The sequence below is a fragment of the Myotis lucifugus genome, unplaced genomic scaffold, assembly GCF_000147115.1.
Source record: "Myotis lucifugus unplaced genomic scaffold, Myoluc2.0 scaffold_215, whole genome shotgun sequence".
NCBI classification, from domain to species: domain Eukaryota; kingdom Metazoa; phylum Chordata; class Mammalia; order Chiroptera; family Vespertilionidae; genus Myotis; species Myotis lucifugus.
The window spans coordinates 1,621,498-1,643,867 of record NW_005871263.1 but is presented as its reverse complement, the minus strand read 5'-3'; the positions used below and the strand labels follow the sequence as shown (position 1 = coordinate 1,643,867).

Below are 22,370 nucleotides of genomic sequence, written 5' to 3'. Positions count from 1 at the left end.
ATTTGCTGCCTACAATTTTAAAACCAAAATAATGAAAGCTACTAATTATGAATATTTGCGCCTCATGCATTTTAATGTATTAAAGTCACATTTCCAAATATGTTTTCCTTGGAACTGATATTGATGAGGGTTAAGTGAATAAAGAGTGTGGGAAATCCTGGGATAAAGTTTAACAAGTTTCTGAACTGCAGGACTTTTCAGCAGCGTGCATTGTGAACTTCTGAGAGAGGACTGTAGTACCAGCATTTCCCAAACTTGTCCATGGGACCCTTTGTTCACAGGAGCATCTTGAAAGACCTAACTTGGGGCGGTATCATTGTTGGGCTGGGGTGCCCCAGGATGACTGGTTCCCCCATACACCTCCTCCCTAGTTTATGCCTGGCCATGAAGGAACCACTCTCACACTGTCTCTTTGCACTGGTGCCCAAGTGGCTGTGCCCTAGCTGTCACCATCAGCATCCCCCCTGACATTTCAGTGGGGCTTGTCTCATTTTGAAGTGTGAGTTCCACACTGTCACATGCTAGATAGGCGGCAGGGACAGGCTGTGCAGACTTCAGTCCATGGATAAGGAGGCTCAGGTGTCAAATGACTTGTCCACAGTCACATGGTTCAGAAGTGACTCTGAAGCCAGGTCTGTCTCTTCTGGCCCAGCAGGTATTTTTTCCATAGCAGCCCTCTCAGAAAGTCATGGCTGAAGACTTTGACTCACCATGAAGGAGTGTAAAGCAAAACACCCATCAAATTCTGTTTTGCACCCATCAGATTAGTAAATGTTAAATTTGATAACACCCACTTCCTGCACCGGTGTTTGTAGGACAGGCCATGATGTGCATGTGTGTTGATGCCATCTCTTTGGAGAGTCATTTGCAGCATGTCTGAATTTAAAAGGCACGAGCCCTTGGACCCGCAATTCTACTAGGAATTTTGCCTGTGCACAGGGATGCTTGTTGTAGTTTGTAATATCAGAAATAGAAACAGTCAATAAGCATTGACAAAGGATTCATTAAATTAACCATGACATACCAACACAGAGTTGGGCAAAAGTAGGTTTACAGTTGTTCATATGGAATACAATAATTAATAAATATAATACAAGATTAAATTCTGTGTTTCATATACTCACAACTGTAAACGTACTTTTGCCCAATCCTGTACAGTAGAATTTATGCTGCCAGAGAAAAGCATAATGTAGACCTCAAGGCAACCTAAATGAGCATTTGGAAAGATCACAAAAAAATATTCGAGGAGGAGAGGGGTGAATCTACTGTCCAGCTTGTGACTTATTTTAAAAGGATACACATTTGAAGGGAAAAAATGTAGGCAAAATGTTTTAAAACAGCCTTGCTGTATTATGAGACTCAACTATTTTACGATACAGTCTTTTCTCCCTGATTATGAGGCTGTTCTGGGGCATCACAATAAAAGGAGGGAGCCTAGCCCTAGCCGGTTTGGCTCAGTGGATAGAACATTGGACTGCGGATTGAAGGGTTCCGGGTTCGATTCCGGTCAAGGGCACATGCCTGGGTTGCAGGCTCGATCCCCAGTGGGAGGCATGCAGGAGGCAGCTGATCAATGATTCTCTCTCATCATTAATGTTTCTATCTCTCCCTCTCCCTTCCTCTCTGAAATCAATAAAAATATATATATATCAAAAAAAAAAAAAGCAGGGAGCCTAGTGGTGGGAATGTATAAGGTCCTTTTCTTTGGGATACACAGCAACTGCTTGTACAATAAGCATAAATGTTGGACTCTTGTGGGGTGGAGCCCAGAGCTGGAAATGTACTCCTTCCTGCAAATGCTGCAGGGTGTGAGCTGTCTTCTAAACCTGGGGTGGGATTAAATATATGAGGTCAATCATTTGGCTTTGTCCGCTATGGCCAGGAAGATAACAAAGGGCCCTTTCACACTAGTCAGGTGGTGTCTGCAGCACTGGCTCTGAATTTTTGTCACTTTACCGGCAGTCGGGATCCTTGCTAATCACAGTGTTCAGCAAATGGACTGAGTACTTATTTACATGAGTATGTGACAGTTGCCTCATTAAATTAGGAGATTCGGAATAGCAAGCACATGTTGCTTGTGTGATAGAGAAAAATGAGATAATCACAGTACTAGTTTCACCAGGTATTGGTTGCAGATGTTTCAGAAAATATGCAAAGTGTTACTTACTTGTGAAAGTTTGCTTGCTTAACAATTTAGTACTGTATTGGAAGAAATAGTCTGGGCTAAATAATCCATTCTTTGGTTTGTTTCAGAAACATGTGTGTTTGCATTTCTTGGCCTGTCCATTTTTAGTTTCCCTCACAAGTTTGAAATTTCCTTTGTCGTCTGGTGCATAGTAAGTATTTTCCTTGTTTTTTATTTAATTACTTATTCATAGCTCAATGACCACATGTTCTGGATTCATTTATGTAACTGTTAACTGTTCAAAGTCAACAGCTACATAGACACTCTTACGTTTAAGTTTTTTTGTTGTTGTTGTTACAAAATCACAAACATAAAATAAAGGGGTGGAATTAAGTGAATGAATATCCCCAGAAAAAGATTTTTGCTTCTTTTTTAATTTTAAATGGCCTTAAATGATATGGTCTTCTTTTAAAAGCACATTGTATGTGTTTCTATGTTCGGTGGTAAAAGCAGATTTCAAAATTGAATATGTAGTTGAGCATAACCATGTAAAAACATTATGCATAGAAAAAGAAAATTTCACCAAATGTTCCCAGTGCTTGTAGAACTGAGGATGATTTTTTTTTCTTTTCCATGCTTTCTGGATAATTTATAATGCATGTATTTCTTACTGTAGTTCTCTTCAGATGTCCATTCATAAGCTTGACCTTGGACACTGTGTAAAGATTACTAGGCCCTTAGTTCCCCTGAAGATTCATCCAGGGTACTCATCCCAGGTGATTCTTACTATCAAGAAGGTTTGGGAAACTGTTATAGTTGGACTGGGGGTGGCAGTAGGAGACACATTAAAATACATCTCTAAAAAAGGAAAGTAGAAGATTAATCATTTATAGGAGAATCAAGTCCTTGTGGGAAAAATAAAAGTTTAGCATTTAAAAGAAAGGTCCACCTCTGGCCAGTGTGGCTCAGTTGGTTCAACATCATCCCATACACCAAGAAGTCATTGGTTTGATTCCTGGTAAGGGCACATGCCCCTATTGGAGGCTCGATCCCCAGTAGGGAAAATGCAGGAAGCAGCCATTGATGTTTCTCTCTCATCTCCCTCTTCCTTTCTCTCTCTTTCTAAAATTAGTAGAAACATTTAAAAAATAAAAGAAAGGTCCAGCTCTCTCAGGCATCTGATCAAAGTGACATGAGGGGCTTCTAACAGTTCGGGCATTTAGCCTGGTGTCCCCAGGTTGCTTGTCTGTATTCCTCCTTGTGTCTCTTCCCTCAGAGTGAGTTCATCTCCCGGAGGCCCTCCAACTGATTCAGACTCCAATCCCTAATTTGATCTTTGTTGTCCCTTTAGATCCTATGTTACTCTAAGGCACTTAAGAAGTATACCTTATTATTTTTGAATTATCATAATTCATCTTCAGTTAACTATTATTACCAGCTCCACTTAATAAAGCATAGCTATTGAGAGTCAAACTTTTTATTTTGCATAGTCATCTACCATGTGCGAACCAGGGAGGTCTATCTGTTTGGCCTGTGGGGAAACTGAGACACAGAGAAGATAAGGAGCCCTAAGGAAAAAGATGTTTCTCCTTGAAACCTGGGTGCTTTCACCTCTCTCGGCAAGAGTGTGTGGCTTTTGTCTCTGTTATCTGTCCTCCAAACTCCAGTTTCAGGACAGGAGGACAGAAGCCAGTCTTTTCAGAAAGTATAATAGTCTTTAGTGTGGTCTCTGGGTAAACGGGGCCACCTTTGGTGAAACCTGAAGTGCAAGTGTCAGATTGGGAGGTTGGATTCCAGTGGGTGAAAAAGGGAGGTGACTGTGTCAGCCATGGGTTGGGAGGAAAAGGAGAATGAGAAGATGCCCTGGGGTGGTGACTTGGTTTTCTCTGAGCACATAGGCTGGCCCTGCCCCTCCTGGACGCAGCCTATGCTTTGCGAATGGATTACTTTACACTGGCTCAGTGGTCAAGGGCATGGGTTTTGGGGACTGGACCAGATTTGAGACTTGGCTCCACCACTTCCTGCCGGGTTCAGCGTGGGCCAGTTATTTAACCTCTCTTTGTCTCTGTTCCCTTGTCTCCAAAATGGAGACAGTAATACCTACTTTATAAGACCATTGCAGGGATCTAAATTTAACAAAATAATGCATATAAAATGCTTAGCACATTGTCTGACATGTAAATGTGAGATGATTGGGAGCCATTATTAACTTGACCGTCCAAGGCATGCACACTCCAAAGCACACTCAATCCGTGCTGGTTAAAAGGGTAAACTTAGAGCCTACAGAATGTGGGTGTGTATATTATCCTTTTCAAGATTAAAAAATGGAGGTAAATTAATAAGTAGCTCTAAGTATCTACTTAGATAAGGTTTAAACTTAACATAAAGCTGTATTTTGTTAAGACCAACATGCCTTTTGAAATGGTTAGGAACCCAAAGCCATGGCAAGTTGCTGGGTTGTGTGACCTTTTAAAACCTACCTGTGTGTTCCTTTTGCTCAGGGAGTAGCGTTTAGGTATATGGGTTGGCCCTTCTCAGTCTTTCCTCCTTTCCCTGAGGAGTAGGGCCCCCATGGGAGAAGCAGGAACACCTGTCCGTGCCTCCAGAGCTAGCCCACTGGGAGTGATTAGCACAGCCCTGTCCCATGGTGGAGCACCTTTGAAGGAGTTAGATTGCCCTTAAACTAAATAATCTCTGGGTACTTCTGCACGGCCTCTTGGCATTCGGTTCTGTTCTGCTGTCATTACTAAAGCCATTGCTGATGTCCTCTCTCACTGACTACTGAGATGTGACGTAAAAAGCATTATCCTTTCCCAGACACACAAACCAGGCAACCTCAGCTGGGTTTCTGACTAGCACTTGTTATTCACACCTTTTATAACCCAGGGGAACGCCCTATTTATAGTGGGTGTGCTACAGGCCTGTGTCAGCCTCAGTAAGCTTCAAATTAAAGAGCCAGAAGTTCCCATCTAAGACTTGGTTTGTTGCTATTAACAGGTGCTTGTACTGTTTGGCAGAGCAGTGAATATTTTCCCTCTTTCCTACCTTCTGAATTTCTTCCGTGATCATAAAATCACACCGAAGATGATGTTCATCATGTGGTTTAGTGGTAAGTCTAATCTTGAATGAACAGTGGAGGGAAGATACCTCTTACAAAGGCACACACCATGCAGAGGGCACACGGGCTAGAGCCCTTTAAAAACAAGTGTGTTCACAAGCCAGAAATAATACAGGTTCCCAGGCTGCCAGTGCTGCCAGGAACTGCTTGGGAGGCACCGGACAAATTGCATTCTGTGCTGTTGCCCATCAAGCTGTGTGGCCCTGGGAGGACACTGTTCCCTCAGTCTCGGTTCCTCGTCTGTAGAATAATAGGACCTGCTTTACAGGGTTTCCTGGGAACAGCAGATGAGGTCATGCAGGCAGAGCGCTTAGCACAGGCCTGGCTCACACACAGGGAGGGCTCAGTCTGCACTAGCTGTTGTATTTCTAAAATGTGAGTGTTGGGCTTGATAAACACACACACACACACACACACACACACACACACACACACACACACACACGGGCTTCATAGCCTGGACAGGGCACCTCATTTGATCTGCTCAAGCCCCCTGTGAAGTGGGAACGGAGGTGAGCCTCCACCTGGGCCCCCCTTCTCTGTGGCCTGCCTTTCTCACACCCCAGAGCCTCACAGGATGAGTTTGTGCTCTCCAGGGCATCTGTTAGGATGTCTGACTGCCCATGACGCTGGGCTGTCCCAGGTCCCCTGAGAACTGGGTCAGGATGCCGCTGCCTCTCCTCCTCCTTCCAATGGTCCTCTGACTCCCTTCACTGTCCCCCTAGGCTTGCGGGGTGCCATCCCCTATGCCCTGAGCCTGCACCTGGACCTGGAGCCCATGGAGAAGCGGCAGCTCATCGGCACCACCACCATCATCATCGTGCTCTTCACCATCCTGCTGCTGGGCGGCAGCACCATGCCCCTCATCCGCCTCATGGACATCGAGGACGCCAAGGCGCGTCGCCGGAACAAGAAGGATGTCAACCTCAGCAAGACCGAGAAGATGGTTAGTGCTTGGTGGGCCGGAGCAGGGCAGAGGGTTGGTCCCCACCGACTGCCAGGAAATGGGGAAATGAGAACAATCTGAGGATGCTCAGCACCTACACACACACACCCATGTACATGCAGTTGCCCAACCTGACTAGGGGGTGAACTAAGGTTCTGAAGCTTGGCTCTTTGTGGTGGCTTATCTGCCAGCCTCGTGGCCTGGTGCAGCCATGGAGGTCAGGGGTGGGAAGCGTGGACCTGTATCAGACTCTCCCAGCAACACTCCTCCCCTGCCAGGAACCGCCCACCCCATCAGGGCCCAGGACTGGAAGGTTTCAAAATCCTGTCATTCCCCAATGTCTGCTGAATGCCTCCTATTGGGGCTGGAGTGGAGGAAGGTGCTTACAGTGGCTTTGAGGGCCATGAGAGAGGTGTCCTCCACCAAGGCCAGACAAGGGCCTGATTGGGGCTGACGCACCCAGGGCCCAGCTGCAGTGAACCTGAGGCCCCCATACCACTGCCCACCTCTATTCCTCCAAGCCACCCTCCTGCCCGGCAGTGCTCCTGCCTGTGGGCCGCTACTCCCAGGTCAGCTGTGGGCATGCCTTTCCTGCCCTGTGTCCCCCTCAGGCCCATGTGCTGAGCAAGACTCTGACAGGAGCAGTGGGCGCCCTAGTCTCTCCTCCCACCTCTGTGCACCCACCATTCCCCCACACAAATTTCCAGAAATGCATCTTTTTCTAGTTGCCTTATTCGAGGCCATCAGTCACTTGAATTAGTCTTGGATGGCACAGAGATCCTCAACCAGGAGACAGGGAAAGGGGATGTGCCCACTTCTTCTGAAAGTCTAGGTCTGGGCAGATCTTGGCCTCTAGTCTCTGCGCTGCTGGAAAGGAACTTTCAGACGGCCTCATGCTGGGCTGCTCAACCTTCCTCCTCTCAGCGGTCTTTCTCCCCCACCCCCACTCTCCAACTTTGTTGTTGTTTTTTAATCCTCACCGGAGGATATGTTTATTGATTTTAGAGAGGGAGCAAGGGGGAGGAGGGAGAGAGAGAGAGGCATTGATGTGAGAAACATCAATCAGTTGCCTCCCATACTTGACCTAACCTGGGATCAAACCCGCAACCTTTTATTGGTATGTGGGATGATGCTCCAACCAACTGAGCATCCAGCCAGGGCCAAACTTTGTTTTTAATAACAGTTTTAGTGTAGGTTCTGAGACCTTTCAGTGGGGTCAGAATTGGTGAAGGGCTCCAGGGTCCTACAGGTCTGGGTGGGGCTAGAAAGAATTTGCATTTCTAACAGGTTGCCAGGTGCTGATCCTGCAGCCACACTTGGTGAATTTACCACCCTGGGCTCTAGAAGAAGCAGGATGTTTGCTCAGAGGAAGCACATGCTGTTCAAGGAATGTCCTGTGGCACTGGCACTGTGCTTGAGGCTCCTTAACTGTCTCAGGTCACCCATAACCAGCAGGACGCAGAGGCTCTCATTATGCCCATTTTGCAGATGAGAGCACTGAGGCACAGAGGCCAAATCACACAGCCAAGGTCACACAGACTCCAGAGCCTGCACTCTTAACCGCCAGTCTCCACCAGTGGTTCCCAAGGTGGGACTGGACCAGCAGCATCACTGGGGACTTGGTAGGAATACATATTCTTGGGCCCCATCCCAGACCTCCTAAATCAGCTCTGCAAGTGGGCCCAGCATTTTATGGACTCACAAGCCCTTCAAACCTGCACCAGCTGCCAGGGCTCCCCAGTGGAGGCCCAGTTAGCTGACGGTGGCTGGAGAGCAGCTCCTCTAGCAAAACAGCAAACACTGTTCACAACCTGTATGGTCGGCTCTGCAGAGGCCTGGAGCAGGGCTGAGTAGATCAGTGAACCTGAGACCTACTTGCCTTCCAGACCTGCTCTGCGCCATGTGCAGTCATTCTCTTCATTCCTCTCTGGTTCCCACTGGGATTGTGTCTGTGTCTCCTGTCCTCCCACTACCCTCACCCTCCACTCCCTGGCACTGATCTGCACATTAAAATCCAGAAGCTTACAAACCAGGACCAGCCCCAGCCAGAACTTCTGATTTATTCACAATTCTGATTTATTCCTGGGTATCCATCATGTTTTTACAAACCTCCCTACCTCCCTACAGGCTCCCAGGAAGCCCTTTGCTACCCACAGACACACTGCATTGATTAGAAAGTGCAGTTAGGGTTGGGGACACTGGTGGCCAGGGTGAAGGGGTGCTAGGTAGGCTGGGTGGTGTGGGGGCTTCCAGGAAGATGTCAGCCCATCTACCGACCCTCAGCTGCCTTCCTTCCTTCCTCCTCAGGGCAACACAGTGGAGTCGGAGCACTTGTCGGAGCTCACCGAGGAGGAGTATGAAGCCCACTACATCAGGCGGCAGGACCTCAAAGGCTTCCTGTGGTTGGATGTCAAGTACCTGAACCCCTTCTTCACACGGCGGCTGACCCAGGAGGTGGGACACAGGCCAGGGCCACATGGCCAGGGGTCTCTTGCCTTCCTCCCTCAGAACCTGCAGTGGCCAGGAGTGGGGGACAGAGAAGGCCCACGTGCTGTGTTGGGGAGAGGCAGCCAGGCCGCCTCCTCCCACTTGGCTCTCCTTCCCAGGATCCCATCTGCTGTTTTTCCTTTGCTACCGGATTTAGTGCTAGTTTAATAATAGACTTGCTAACACAGTTTGCTTTTCCTGGATGATAAGACTCGGGACATTGATCAGCTACTGAATCTGAGCTGAGGAATTTCAGACATGCCAGGACCACAGGCAATGTCCCAAGGCTCGGGCTCTTATTCCGTCCTTCCAGCACTGCCAACCTCTGGGTGACAGGCAGTTTAATGGGGACCAGCTTGGATCTACTTTGCTGAACAGGTCATCCAGCCCCATGCAGGCCTTTGGGGTGGGGTTCTCCTGGCTGTAGTCCCCCTTTGTCTCAGAGCCCTATTTCCCTCCTCTGACAGTCACGGTGCTGTATTTAAGCTCTTACTACCAGCCAGGCGCCACACCAAATGGTGTTCATGATTGCTTCGGTTCATTCTCCCAACAACCCATGCAGCAGATGCAGCTGTTACCCCACTTGACAGCTGAGGAAGCTGAGGCCCAGAGAGGTAAGGTAGCCCCCTGAGGTCACACAGCCAGTGCAAGGCCAAGCTGGGAGTGGAGCCCGAGTGTGTCTGATTCCAGAGCCACTGTTTTTTAACATCATGCCATCCTGCCTCCTACTCCTCCTGTTTCTGAGTGACACCTCCTGTTATCTCCACCCCCACAAAGAAGAACCTTAGCTCAGTTACTTAACACTATACGATTATTTGTGGCTCTGTACCCTGCCTCCTATCCCCTCCTCCCCAACACACACACACACACACACACACACACACACACACACACACACGAGACACAAAGCAGCTCCTCTCCTTTCCTTGACCCTGACCCTCTGGGTTGCTTGTATTCTGCCTCAGGACCTCCACCACGGGCGCATCCAGATGAAAACCCTCACCAACAAGTGGTACGAGGAGGTGCGCCAGGGCCCCTCTGGCTCTGAGGACGAGGAGCAGGAGCTGCTGTGACCGAGCAGGGCCCCCCCACGTCCCTGGGATGGACACCCAGCAAGCGCCCCTGAGGTGCGTGCATTTGGCAGCCTCTTCAGGAAGATGAAAGCCTGGTGGAGCCAAGATGCTGCCTTCTTTACCCGGACCATCTAGGCCAGCTGGCTTCTGAAACATGTCATCTCCCACTCCTCACCCAGCCAGACCTCTGCTCAAAGCGTCACTTCCAGCCTGCAGATTAGATGGAAACCTGTCCAGGTAAATGTTTCCTTTTGCTTCTGCAGCCAAGACAAACAGTCATCTGTCCATCCCAGGTGCCTGCGAGGAGAAATCCTGTGTGGAAGCCGCTGTGACTGGGTGTCCTCGGGGGAACGCTGGTCTGCAGTTTCTGTCATTCCCAGCTAACGCCATCATCATGACCCTAGGGGCGGGCAGAGCGAGGAGCCAGCTGCCAGTTTCCCTATCATCATCAAGGTGCCTTGGGCCTCAGCATCAGCAGTTCTGACCTACGTGGCAGGCCCAGAAACCTTGAAAACCTCACACTCCCCTTTGTGATGTTGCTTGCACACCCTGAGAAAGAAAAACAGTGACCTTTTTCTTCTTTACCTCTGACGGGCACCTCGAAGGCTGTCTCCCTGGGTGACAGGCAGCCACTGCCTTCTCTGGGAATACTGTGAATGTTTACACTGGTAACCAGCACGTAGGCACAGGCCTTTCTTTGGAGCCCCTTTGGAAGCTGCATCGCTGGTTTTGGGGTGAGTGGGCCTATTTTGTGGTGTCAGAGCGCCCTCTAGAGGACAAATCTAACAGTACAGTGCTTAGGCAGGCCAGCAACTTCTGAATTTAGTTTAAATTCATGCACTTGAACAAAGTGGTGTGTCCAGAGGCCCCTTTTCTTGGGCTCCATGGGGTCTGCCCACCGTTTACTTGCTGCCACCTTCACAGCTAATCAGCATTTCCTCTTCCCAAGTCTCTACTGTTTGGGGTCCCACTTGTCCTCCATGCCAGGGTCCCAGTTCGCCCAAGCATGGCGACGGGCCAGAGCCTGCCACCCCCTCCCCAGTGGCCTGCATTCACATGCATCCGATCCCCACCTAAAATCCCCAAGCAGCCACTGGGACCCCAGGACCTGTTCCTCCCGTCTGTCACAGAGTGCTTACACTCTCTCCCGTACACATACCCCGCCCTGACTTCATGGGCCTGGCCCCCGGGCCTCTGAGGACAAAGAGCTGCCAATCATGTCCAGATGATTTGGAGTTAGTGACTTTCACATCCACTCCTCACCTGCCCTAATTTAACAAGCCTCGTACCTGCTTGCCGTTGCCCATCTATGGGCTGTTTTGGCATTTCCATGTGTGGCTCAGGGTCCCAGCTGGAGCTGGGACTTAGCACCCTCTGGGTGATTTAATTCATCATGTACATGTGCTTGGTTCTCTGTGGGGACCCAGTAGGCCAGCATGGGCCCTGGCTGGCAGCAAATATGTGTCCATCTCTTCTGCCTCAGGCAGCATGGCCCTGGATGTCAGGAAGGACTGACCTTGGGACCCTTCAGGACTCATGTCCAGCCCACAAGGCCAGGCCCCTTCCCTAATGCCTTCCCTTTCCCCAGAAGTGTAAGTTGTAAGGCCAGTCAGGCCGGAAGCACGAGGTGTCCTTTTTATGCATGAAAAGTAAATTTGTACTTTATAGAGCTAAAATATGAGCATTTTTGTTTTTGTAATTTCCCCCCTTAACCCAATAATTTGAGCCAAACAGGATTCTTTTACTCCACCTGATACTCCCACTGGAGGAGTAATATGTGCATAATTTTCTTATTTCCTTTTAGTGGAAAAGTAAGAGAAGAGGTCAAAGAGGGAGAGACCTTAGTCCACATGAGGTGGGGGGATAGGCAGGGATCATATTGTTCTCTCATCCCCCAACTCACAAGTAATTTACTTTCTGCCCTAAAACTCAGGGTCCGATCTCAGAGGTGGAAGTCGCATTGCAAACTCAGTATCTTGCCAGGAAAAAAATTTTTTTAGTTCATAGAGTAAGCAATGAAAACAGGTTCTTTTCCATTCAGACTGCTTCTTGCCACCGGGTCCTGCCTGGCCTCCCACTTTTAGCTGAGACCTAAAAATGACACTACGGTAGAGAAGTACGTGGGGGAGTTGGTGGAAGGTCCCCAAGGCTTGGCTATGGGGTATGGGCCACCTTTCCTGGCAGGTCCCAGCACTGGTCTGGATCTCCTGTGGGCCGCCTCTGTTCCTCAGCAGTCTGGCTGGCTGGCTAGTCACCTTTGGAACAGGCAAACGCCCACAAAGAGGCATTTTTCTGGTGGTTTTTTCACGTCTTTGCCTGAGAATAAAAAATTGCTTCTGTCTACCTTTAGTGTATCTAATAATTATATTATTTGGTGTAATAAATGCCTAGATTTTAAAAATCCAGCATAACTTTGACTTCGTGCATATTTATTTCCTTTTAGGTCTAGGCCATGGGTAGGAGAGCTGTATACAGCACATAGAGAAGGAAAACTTCAGAGTGAGGTGAAGGCTGTGGAGTCAGTGCCTTTGGAGAAGCTGGCCGTTTAGCCAGAAAATTCAGAAAACATGCCTGCCCTGTGGAGCTGGGGAAAGGAGCTGGCTTTTCCTAGGTCTCCAGAGATCAAGCTTGGGCTGGCCTGGGCCAGGCAGAAAGTGGCTCAGTTCCATAGTCTGATGCTCAGACCCTCAGCCTAGAGGCAAAACTGAGACCTCCCACCCTCAGACCAGCCACCTCTTTTCACAGTGGGAATGTTGACCAAGCCCTGGTTGTTGTGAGGACAAGGGGCAAGGCCTGGCCCAGAATGTTGGCAGCCCGACTCCCCCAAGTCAGCCCAGACAGGCTGTGATTTGCCTGCAGATTCCTTTGTGTGAGTGGAATGCAGAAAGATTGGTGAATGGGAATCCTTCTCTCCTTAAAACCCACATCACAGATGCCATCAGCAAGACTTGGCCTATAAGGTCTCAGTTCCACATTCCCACAGGTGCCCACACATTTGGCAAAGTCCTCAGTGGGGTAGCAGGGACAGGATCCCACTTCTGCTTTGGCGGGAGAGTCAGGGTGGTGGCCAGCTTTTCCTCAGCCGAGTCATGGCCATCAAGTTGCAGGCCTGGCTTGGGGTGGATCTGTTCTTAGAACTGGTCCCTGATTTAAGTGTGAGAAGGAATCTCTCAGCAGCAATGCTCTGCCTTTGACTAGAGCTTTAAATGAAAAAAAGAGACCCTCCCCCTATTCCCTCTAGAATGCAGGCATCTGTTTCTCCTGCTGGTTGGTAAGTAGGAAATCAAATCTGAAATGTTCCTGATACAGCAGCCAGGATCATTAAGAAGATGTTCAACCAGGAACCCAGTTCCCAAGGCCCGAGGCCATATGTTTTCAATGAAAACACCACAATCAGAGTAAAGGCCTAAAGGGGAAAAGTAGCCACTCTCCCTTCCATTTAAGCTTCTGCCATTTCTCACACAAATGGAGTTGTGTGTTTTTTAATCCTCACCCAAATATATGTTTTTCCTTAATCCCAGAGAAAGGGGAAGCGAGAGGGAGAGAGTAAGAGAATTAAACCCGAGACCTTTGGTGCACGGGACAACACTCCAACCAACAGAGCCACACTGGCTAGGGCTGGGGTTAGATATTCAGGGACTTCACTGGCCATGTGTCAAAAGAAGGAAGACTCTAATTTCCTCTGATCCAGTCATCCCACTGGCCCATCCTGTTTTCCATCCTTTCCCACCCCAGCCAGCATTATCCCAGACGGGGGAAAAAAAAAAAAACTTAGCCTTTCTTAACGGGAGTTGGTGTCCTCCCAGGCTGCTCTGCAGGACCTGCCTGAAGTGGGTGAGAGAGAGAGCTGAGTGCTTGAGTGCGGTGTGGGGATGAATGGGGATATGCAGGTCACCTGTGGGCCTTCAGCCACATGGAAGAGCCTGTTAGCATATTCCTGGTGCTCACTTCCACAGTCCCAGCCCTGCTCTAAGTAACAGGGGGCACACTAGCCAGGGAAGTCTCCTTACTTGCTGGAGAGCTGTGAGGTTTCTGGCTTACCAAAGGCTTTAACGTATTCTCCAAATACAGCTCCTGCAAAGCTTGATTTGTCCTCAAGGTGAATCCAAATCATGTAGGGTTTTCGTTTTTATTTTGAGAGAAAGATTGATCTGTTGTTCCACCCATTCATGTATTCATTAGTTGACTCCTTGTATGTGCCCTGACCAGGGATCAAATCCGCAACCCTCGGGTATCAGGATGATACTCCAACCAACTGAGCCACCCAGCCAGGGCATAATCTTGTCAAGCAATTTTCTTTGTCAAAATGAAGGATTTGTTATTTATTTTAAGGACCACTTGGAAGGTCAGGCTTATTCTTTTGTCATTTGTTAGGTCCTGGTTCCTGAGAAATGATTTGCTGCTCTTCTTGATGGGGCTTCAGATTGTGTAGAGGAAGATGGGTCAGTGATGGGGGGACCTGGGGACTTTAGCATCAGCCTGGTCCTGGGGACCTGGTCCTCTGCACACAGGCAGTTTTCAGATGATGCCCTGATGCAAATGGGGAAGAAAATAGGGCTTTGCTTACCAAAAAGAAAAAGGGGGGAGGGGCACAAAAATGTAGTTGGTTTACACTGTGGTGAAGTCCTACTTGCTGGTGGGAGGGCCAGCTGGTTCAATCTTTTTGGAGGACGATGTGGGGACACCTATCAAAAGCCTGTAAGTGTCCCATGCTTTGACGCAGCAGTTTCAAATGGTTTGAAAATTTTTTAAAAGGATAACATTTCATGACATGAAATTTATATGAAATTCAAATGTCAATGGCCATAAATAAAGTTTTGAATTTTTTAAAGCTTGTTTTCTCTAATTAAATAAGTACCTACCTTTTTTTTTTTTTTTTTTTTTTTTTTTTTTGCCTCTTAGCTCCCAAAGCTGAAAATATTCACTCTCTGGTCATTTACAAAACAAGTTTACCTATCCCTGGCCTACCCTAGAGAAATTCTTTTTCTCTTTATTTTTCGTTATTGTTAATTCTCACCCAAGGATATTTTTCCTTTGATTCTTAGAGAGAGTGGAAGGAAGGGGGAGATAAAGAGAGAGAAGCATCGATGTGAGAGAGACACATTGATTGGTTGCCTCCCATTTGCACCCTGACCAGGGCAGGGATCAAGCCTACAACCAAGATACATGCCCTTGACTGGAATCAAACCCAGGACACTTCATTCTGTCCGACAACACTCTATCCACTGAGCCAAACCAGCCAGCACTTTTTTTTTTATTTTTGACTACAGGCCCAGTGCACAGATTCGTGTACCGGTGGGGTCCCTCGGCCTGGCCTGCGCCCTCTCACAATCTGGGACCCCTCGGGGAATGTCAGATAGCCAGTTTTGGCCCCATCCCCCCAGGCCCAATCCAGACAGGACGGAGCCCAATCCAGTGCGTTGAGTGTCTGTCCCCTGGTGGTCAATGCACGTCATAGCAACCAGTTGACCGATTGTTCGGTCACTTGGGCTTTTATATATATAGATTTTAGAGAAAGAGGAAGGGAGAGGGAGACAGAGAGAAACACTGATGTGAGAGAGAAGCATCAATTGGTTGACTCCCATATGCACCCCGATCAGGGATTGAACCCACAACCTGGGTATGTGCCCTGACTGGGAATTGAACCTGCAGCTTTTTGATATACAGGATGATGCTCCAACCAGCTGAGCCACACTGGCCAGGCCTAGAGAAATTCTTACCCACTCATGCATTAGGAGACACCTACAAGAATATCTATAATAGCAAGATGTTGTACACAAGCTAGAGGATTGTCACTACAAGAATGGATAAACTGCCAAAACCGGTTTGGCTCAGTGGATAGAGCGTCGGCCCGCGGACTGAAAGGTCCCGGGTTCGATTCCGGTCAAGGGCATGTACCTGGGTTGCGGGCACATCCCCAGGAGGAGATGTGCAGGAGGCAGCTGATCGATGTTCCTCTTTCATCGATGTTTCTAACTCTCTATCCCTCTCCCTTCCTCTCTGTAAAAAATCAATAAAATATAAAAAAAAAAAGAATGGATAAACTGTGACACAGTAATATAGTGGAATACTATACAGCAGTTAAGAATGGATAGACAAATGTACAAAACCAGAATGAACATATTAACAGATAAATCTTAGACTCAATCTGCAGCTCAAAGCAAGCTGCAGAAGAATGCAGGATAGGAAGTACATATAAAACCATGCAGAACAACGCTGTGGAACAGTGGTGCTCAAGGATGCGGACAACTTAGAAGAAGTGTGAAGAAAGGCTTCACACTCAACACCAGGACCCTGGGCCCTCTGGGGTGGGGGGTGGGGGGGAAAGTGAGGAACTGCATTTAAACCACATTCCACCCACCCTGGCTTCACCTGTATCCTTGATTTTTCATTTCCTAATAGAGCAGTGAGCAACCAGTTCAGCGTATGTGCAAAATGTGCAAACCTGCAAATGCTCCTCATGCTCTCTGACTTCAGTCCTTTGCCCCAGCTCTGGTGAATAACAGACACTCTCCAAGGGCCATCTCAGGCCCATGACGCCCTCACATCAATCAGGATTAGCTTTAGTCCTGGGTGACAAAATCAAAATTAGTAGTCGCTTCCCTGAAGTCTTTGAGAACCAGGATTCTCAGCATGGGGAGAAAAAGACAAATGAGGTTAAGTGAAAACTCTGTGGTCCTGAATTCTAATTTAAAGCATAAATATGATCTTGTATGTTGTTGTTTTTAAACTGTCAACCTATTCCTACCTCTACCCATTGAAAACACCTAGAAACAGTGACCATCCCAGTGGCATTCAGCCCCGAGTGCTGAGAATATGGTCTCCAAATGTCATTTCACAGTGAAGGGACTCAGGGCTCTTTGGAGAAACATCTGATTCCAGGACCTGGGCAGGACATGTACAAGATGAACCTGAAGCACCCTCTCATACCAGACAGGAAGCAATCAGAGATTTCAGGGTCATGTCAGGATTCAGGAGCCAACTTGAGGAGGTTTCTACTGGCTAAAGATGGGAATTTGAGCCGTAGCCAGTTTGGCTCAGTGGACTAAAGAGTCACGGGTTTGATTCCGGTCAAGGGCTCAGGCCCAGGCTCACCTGGCCCCATCCATTCATGACTTCTCAGTTAAACTAGAGATGCCAATTTCCACTTGCTTTTTCTTAAAAAAAAAAAAAAAGTTTTATTTCTTTTAGAGAGAGAGGGAGAGAGAAGGATATAAAGATAAAAACATTGATGAGAGAGAATCATGGATTGGGTGCCTTCTGCACGCCCCCTACTGGGGATCGAGCCCACAACCCAGGCATGTGCCCTGACAGGGATCAAACCAGCAACCTCTTGGTTCATGGGTTGATGCTCAACCATTGACCTACACTGGCCAGGCCATTTACTTTTTCACTTACATCAGTTGGGACTGCCCAATGAGCCTGGCTAAAAGCAGAGCCATGTGGCTGGGGAAGCACTTGAGACTTAGCTATGGCTACCAGCTTGGGTCCTGGTACTGGGTTTGGCCAGAGCAGGCCCTGTCCCTACTTCCCAGCTCACCACAACCAGGAGGGGTTCCAATCTCTATTACCGTGGGAGCTGGAAGCCTTCAAGAAGGCCAGTGAAACCTGGGAAGATTTGCTCTCGCTGAATGACTGGAGCTGCAGCTCTCGCCTCTTCCCCAGAACCAAGGACCTGAGGCAGCTGCAGATGTGGGAGCACCCGTGGCCTGGGGGCTAGACTTGCTGCGGAAGGTCCTTGGAAACTAAGGCTGACTTGTCCCTGGGGGTGTCCTGGACCAACCTCTTCGCAGGCTATGCCACAGCCACTCTGAGCTCCAGGTTTGTTTCTCGGCTCAGTCTACAGCAGGCCCCAACCCCTGGGACGACCTCTGCCACTGACTTTGTCTCTAGAAGGCCCCAAAGGAGTCCCAAGACTGCCTTGAGGCCTCTGTCACCTTCAACCTCCTCTGTCTCCTCACATGGCACCTAAATGTGTTGCCAGTGAAGACCTGCCCATCTGAGAACCTGGACCCACCCCCCAGCCTGTCCGGGGCCCAGACCTTATTTATGCAATAAGTCCCACCCAGGCCTTAAGTTGTTTCCTCTCACCCCTTATTTATGAAGCATCAGCCCTGACTCATAAGAAATGTTTATTTTTCTACTGTTGTAATCAGTAAGGAATTGGAAAAAAAGAAGAGCCAACTACCAATTTTCAGGAAATTGAGAGAACACAGGAACAGCAGGGGCTGCAATAAGCAAAATGTAGACTCTGGCAAACTCTAAAGGACACTCTGGTTTCTTCAACAAATACATTTTAAGAAGAGAAAAATGGGGCCCCTGTACTCTATAGCAGTGGTTCTCAACCTTCCTAATGCCGCGATCCTTTAATATAGTTCCTCATGTTGTGGTGACCCCCAACCATAAAATTATTTTCGTTGCTACTTCGTAACTGTAATTTTGCTACTGTTATGAATCGTAAATATCTGATATGCAGGATGTATTTTCATTGTTACAAATTGAACATAAAGCATAGTGATTAATCACAAAAACAATATGTAGTTATATATGTGTTTTCCGATGGTCTTAGGCGACCCCTGTGAAAGGGTCGTTCGACCCCCAAAGGGGTCACAACCCACAGGTTGAAAACCGCTGCTCTATAGGGACATTTTAGAGTAGTGTGATTTAAAGAGCTATCCACCATCCCTAGCTGGTTTGGCTCAGTGGATAGAGCTGCGGACTAAAGGGTCCCAGGTTCGATTCTGGTCAAGGGCACATGCCCAGCTTGTGGGCTCGACCCCGGTGCGGGGTATGCAGGAGGCAGCCAATGATTCTCATCATTGATGTTTCTATCTCTCTCTCCCTCTCCCTTCCAATCTGAAATCAAGAGCTATCCACCAATTGCAATGTAGAGACCTTATTTGGACCCTGATACAAATTTTTTTTTATTTTTTAATATATTTTTATTAATTTTAGAGAGGAAGGGAGAGGGAGAGACAGATAGGAAACATCAGTGATGAGAGAGAATCATTAATCAGCTGCCTCCTGCATGCCCCACACTGGGGACCAAGCCTGCAACCTGGTCAAATGCCCTGACGACTAGGAATCGAATGGTAACCTCCTGGTTCATAGTGGATGCTCAACCACTAAGCCACGCCGGCCGGGCCAAACTGTTTTTAAAGTATGGATTTATAAGACAACTAGACATGGTGACAGTGACTGGATATTCGACACTATAAAGGAATTGCTATAAAATTTTAGATATAATGGTATTGCATTTTGAAAGTCCTTATCTTTTAGATACACATACTGGGATAGTCACAAGTGAAATAGATGTCTGGAATTTGCTTCAAAGGAATTCAGGGTTGGGGATGTGGATGGTCAGGTAGGGAGGAAACCAGGTTGGCCACAACTTGAAAACTGTTGAACCGCTAAAGCTGAGTTCAATGCACATGGAAGTTCATTATACTTCTTAGGTAAATTAAAAGCTTTTTTTAAAAGAGCAAGTGGGGAAAATGTGATTTAAGAAAGATAATAGCATCCGGGACCCAACCCTTCCAGCTACTGTCCCACCCTCTGTTCATTTGGCTTCCACCTGAGTTTCATGTGGCTGCTCCATTCCAACCAGCACCACGGCCTCTCCAGCCAGGGAGGAGGAGCAGGGTGGGAAGGACATCTTAGAAGCCACACAAAGCACTTTTGTATCCCAGGGACCAGACAGTTCTATGGCCATGCCTGGCTGCAGGAGAGGCTGGAAAAGGCCATTTTTATTCTGGATGGCTATGTCTGAAAATCAGGGCTTCCATTATCAAGGGAGAAAGGGTGAATGGAGATCAGGGTTCAACCTGCTGCAGCTCTCATCCCTCTGACACTGGTACAGGCATGTGGGTGCCACAGATGGGTGCTCGGAGCTGGCAGCCGAGCTAATGTACATCTGGTGGGCCTGATGATGTTTAAATATGCTTGTCATTTACATATACAAATTAAGCAATCTGCTGGAAGTCTCCGCTCCACTTTGGATGCAGCAGCGAGTGTGTGGCTTCCTTTGCTCTCCCAGGCTGGGTGTTCACCTCTAGGAGCTGCTGCTCCTGGCAGCCAGGATGGTGGGAGCCATTTCCTATGCTATAGCTAAAACCAAACCCAGCACCTGGGCCTTTGATATGGCCCCAGGCCTGGATATTTGTTCAACCAGTGCCTGAAATGGAGAAACTTGTTCAGTCTCTTCCCCTGCAGCTGAGCCACTGTGTGGGGCCAACCCAGCAGTGGATTCAACATCGTGGGCACAGGACATCCCAAATAACCACTGCTCTTATACCATCCTTAAGATTTTTGCCATATATTTTGCTTTTGAGTCAACCATTTTTTAAAAAAACACCTTAAATTTATTTTTAAAGGAATCTCCTATCATTGCTCTAGATGGAAAACCAGTACGCCTATACTAAAAAGAAGGTAACTGAAAACCTAGCTAAGATTCTGCCAAAGGCTCTGAGCCTGACACCTGCTTTCTCTTTGTTAAAGACAAGCTAGCATTAAACTGACTTCCTCCTTGAGGCATTTAAATGGATCGAAAGAATTAAAAATGCAATTAATTTTTTTCATTACATCCTTCAAATATTATTTAATGCCTGTCAGTCACCACCAACTGTAATTTCTCCTGGGCAACATGGCTGAACTCTGTATACCTGTTTCCCCATCTGTAATCTTATAGGAGTGTTGAGACTTATATAAGATCTAGCATGTAAAGTCTCAGCATATAAAGTGCCTAGCTCACAGTATAAGCACTCAAATGCTGGCTCTTATTACTTGTCAGTTTCATGAAGAAGAAAATGTTATTAAAAAACTAAATATAGCTTGGGGGGGGGGGGACTGAGCAACTCAAACTTCAAAGCAGCAGGGAAGGGCGACATAAAACCACAAACACTTTATTTAATAATGGAAGACACTTTATTATTTTTTTTAAATCATCTCTCAACATTTCAACTCTTGGTAGAAATCAAATGCAAAACATCTGCATTTTTAAATTAGCATATATTTAACTTTCTCACTCACAGCAACTTCATACAGTAAGACACACACCAAGGAGGAGCATGGTCAGAGCAGTTCTGTTCCAGTCCACGAACACAGTATTTCCGTGATGATACAAATACTGGACTTTCTCTCTGAGAACAAGTTAGCCATTCCTGCTTTTGTCCACTGCATAAGTTACGTGGCATCACGGCTGGTTAAGTTACTGTAGTGCTGGAGTGACCTGGAAATGGAAAACTAGAGCTCTCAGGAGTGGGACAGGCATTAACACTTCTGAAATGTGGAAAGGAAGAACATCAAAGATGAATGCCCCAGAAAGGGGTGGTCTTAGTAATAAAGTTGGTTGAAATTCAGCTTTACATACACATTGAATATCTACATCTGATCTACTAGATATATAAAAAAGCCATAGAAGATTTGAAAAACCTTAAAATCACTCAACTGAGTTGGAAGAACACCAGCAAATTCACAGTGGCCTCAGGATTCAGCCAGATTTAAATTTGTTCAAGAGCTGAATACCTCCTTCCACCAGAAAACCCACTGAATGTAAATTCCTATAACATTCTGTACATCACAAACATGTATGGCTAGAATATATTATTATTTCACAAGGAACCAGTTTTATTTTCAAACTCTTGCCCCACTCCTGCTCTGCACCCCAAAAGGAACATCCAGGGGTCAGTGATTCACATGAGGAGTTTAAGGGGCCTTCGGGTTTGGAAGTGCTTAGGCTCAGCTGAGAATCTCCGGAGACACCTGTCTGATGGGTGCACGCCAACGCCTGCCCACTTTTAGTGCAAAAAGATCGCAAATGTTGCAGAGTCCTGGAAACAGATGAAGAGAAGAGGACTGAGATGGAGGGGTGATGGGAATCCCAAATGAGTTTCCTTCTGAAGCAAGACTGAAGAAGTTTGGAGTGCAAGGTTCACACTCGGCAAGTGGCAAAGACCAGGCTGTAGATCCGCAGGTGAGGTTCCTGACTCGTCACTAGGTATCACAGTCTGCAGGTACACCGACCTCCTGGCCCGCCCTAACCCCCGAAGTGCACACTGGAGGTAGGTGTATAGAGATTTATTGTAGGGAAGACAGTGGTTCTCCACTGACGACTCAGGGATACTGTCTCTGTGCCTCATCTGCCCCCACACTCTCTGCTCTACCTTCACTGCAGTGAGTGGAGGACACATCACAGAAGGGCATGAGACACTCCCTTGGAAGACTAAAGAACCCGGGCATTTTTATAAATAGCTACATAATATTTTAACCACTTTGAAACGCACAGCAAGTTGATTATTTATTTAAAAATAAACTTCCAAAATTACCTATTTACAGTACAGTAAGAGGGGCATGTGCAAACAACAGAAAGGGGGAGTCAGTCCTGCTGTTGAAGGTCCACACTTCAATGTGTTGGAGCAAAGTTCACAAACGCCATGGGCTGAACTGAGTTGTGGTGGCCACAGGATGACATTCAGCTAATACTGTATTTGGGGAGGGGGTGGCAAAGGGATGAGCCATTGGAAGAGGCCCAGTGTGGCAGGAGGGCTCATTTCACAAGCCAACACGCCTCTAGCTCTCCATTCCAGGAAGTGACCTGGAGGGCCCTTCCCAGTCCAAGTTGGC

General features: G+C 47.5%; 1 protein-coding gene across 1 annotated transcript in view; it reads left to right on the top strand.

Annotated features, from left to right (window-relative positions):
• Positions 1-14,548, top strand: part of SLC9A8 (solute carrier family 9 member A8) — a 67,046-nt gene extending 52,498 nt beyond the window's left edge. The window contains exons 12-16 of the mRNA XM_023761748.1: positions 2,254-2,336; positions 5,123-5,234; positions 5,969-6,189; positions 8,497-8,643; positions 9,642-14,548. Coding sequence (XP_023617516.1) covers positions 2,254-2,336; positions 5,123-5,234; positions 5,969-6,189; positions 8,497-8,643; positions 9,642-9,749 — 671 coding nt within the window. The 3' untranslated portion in view covers positions 9,750-14,548. The remainder of the gene's footprint in view (positions 1-2,253; positions 2,337-5,122; positions 5,235-5,968; positions 6,190-8,496; positions 8,644-9,641) is intronic.
• The last annotated feature ends 7,822 nt before the right edge of the window (positions 14,549-22,370 follow it).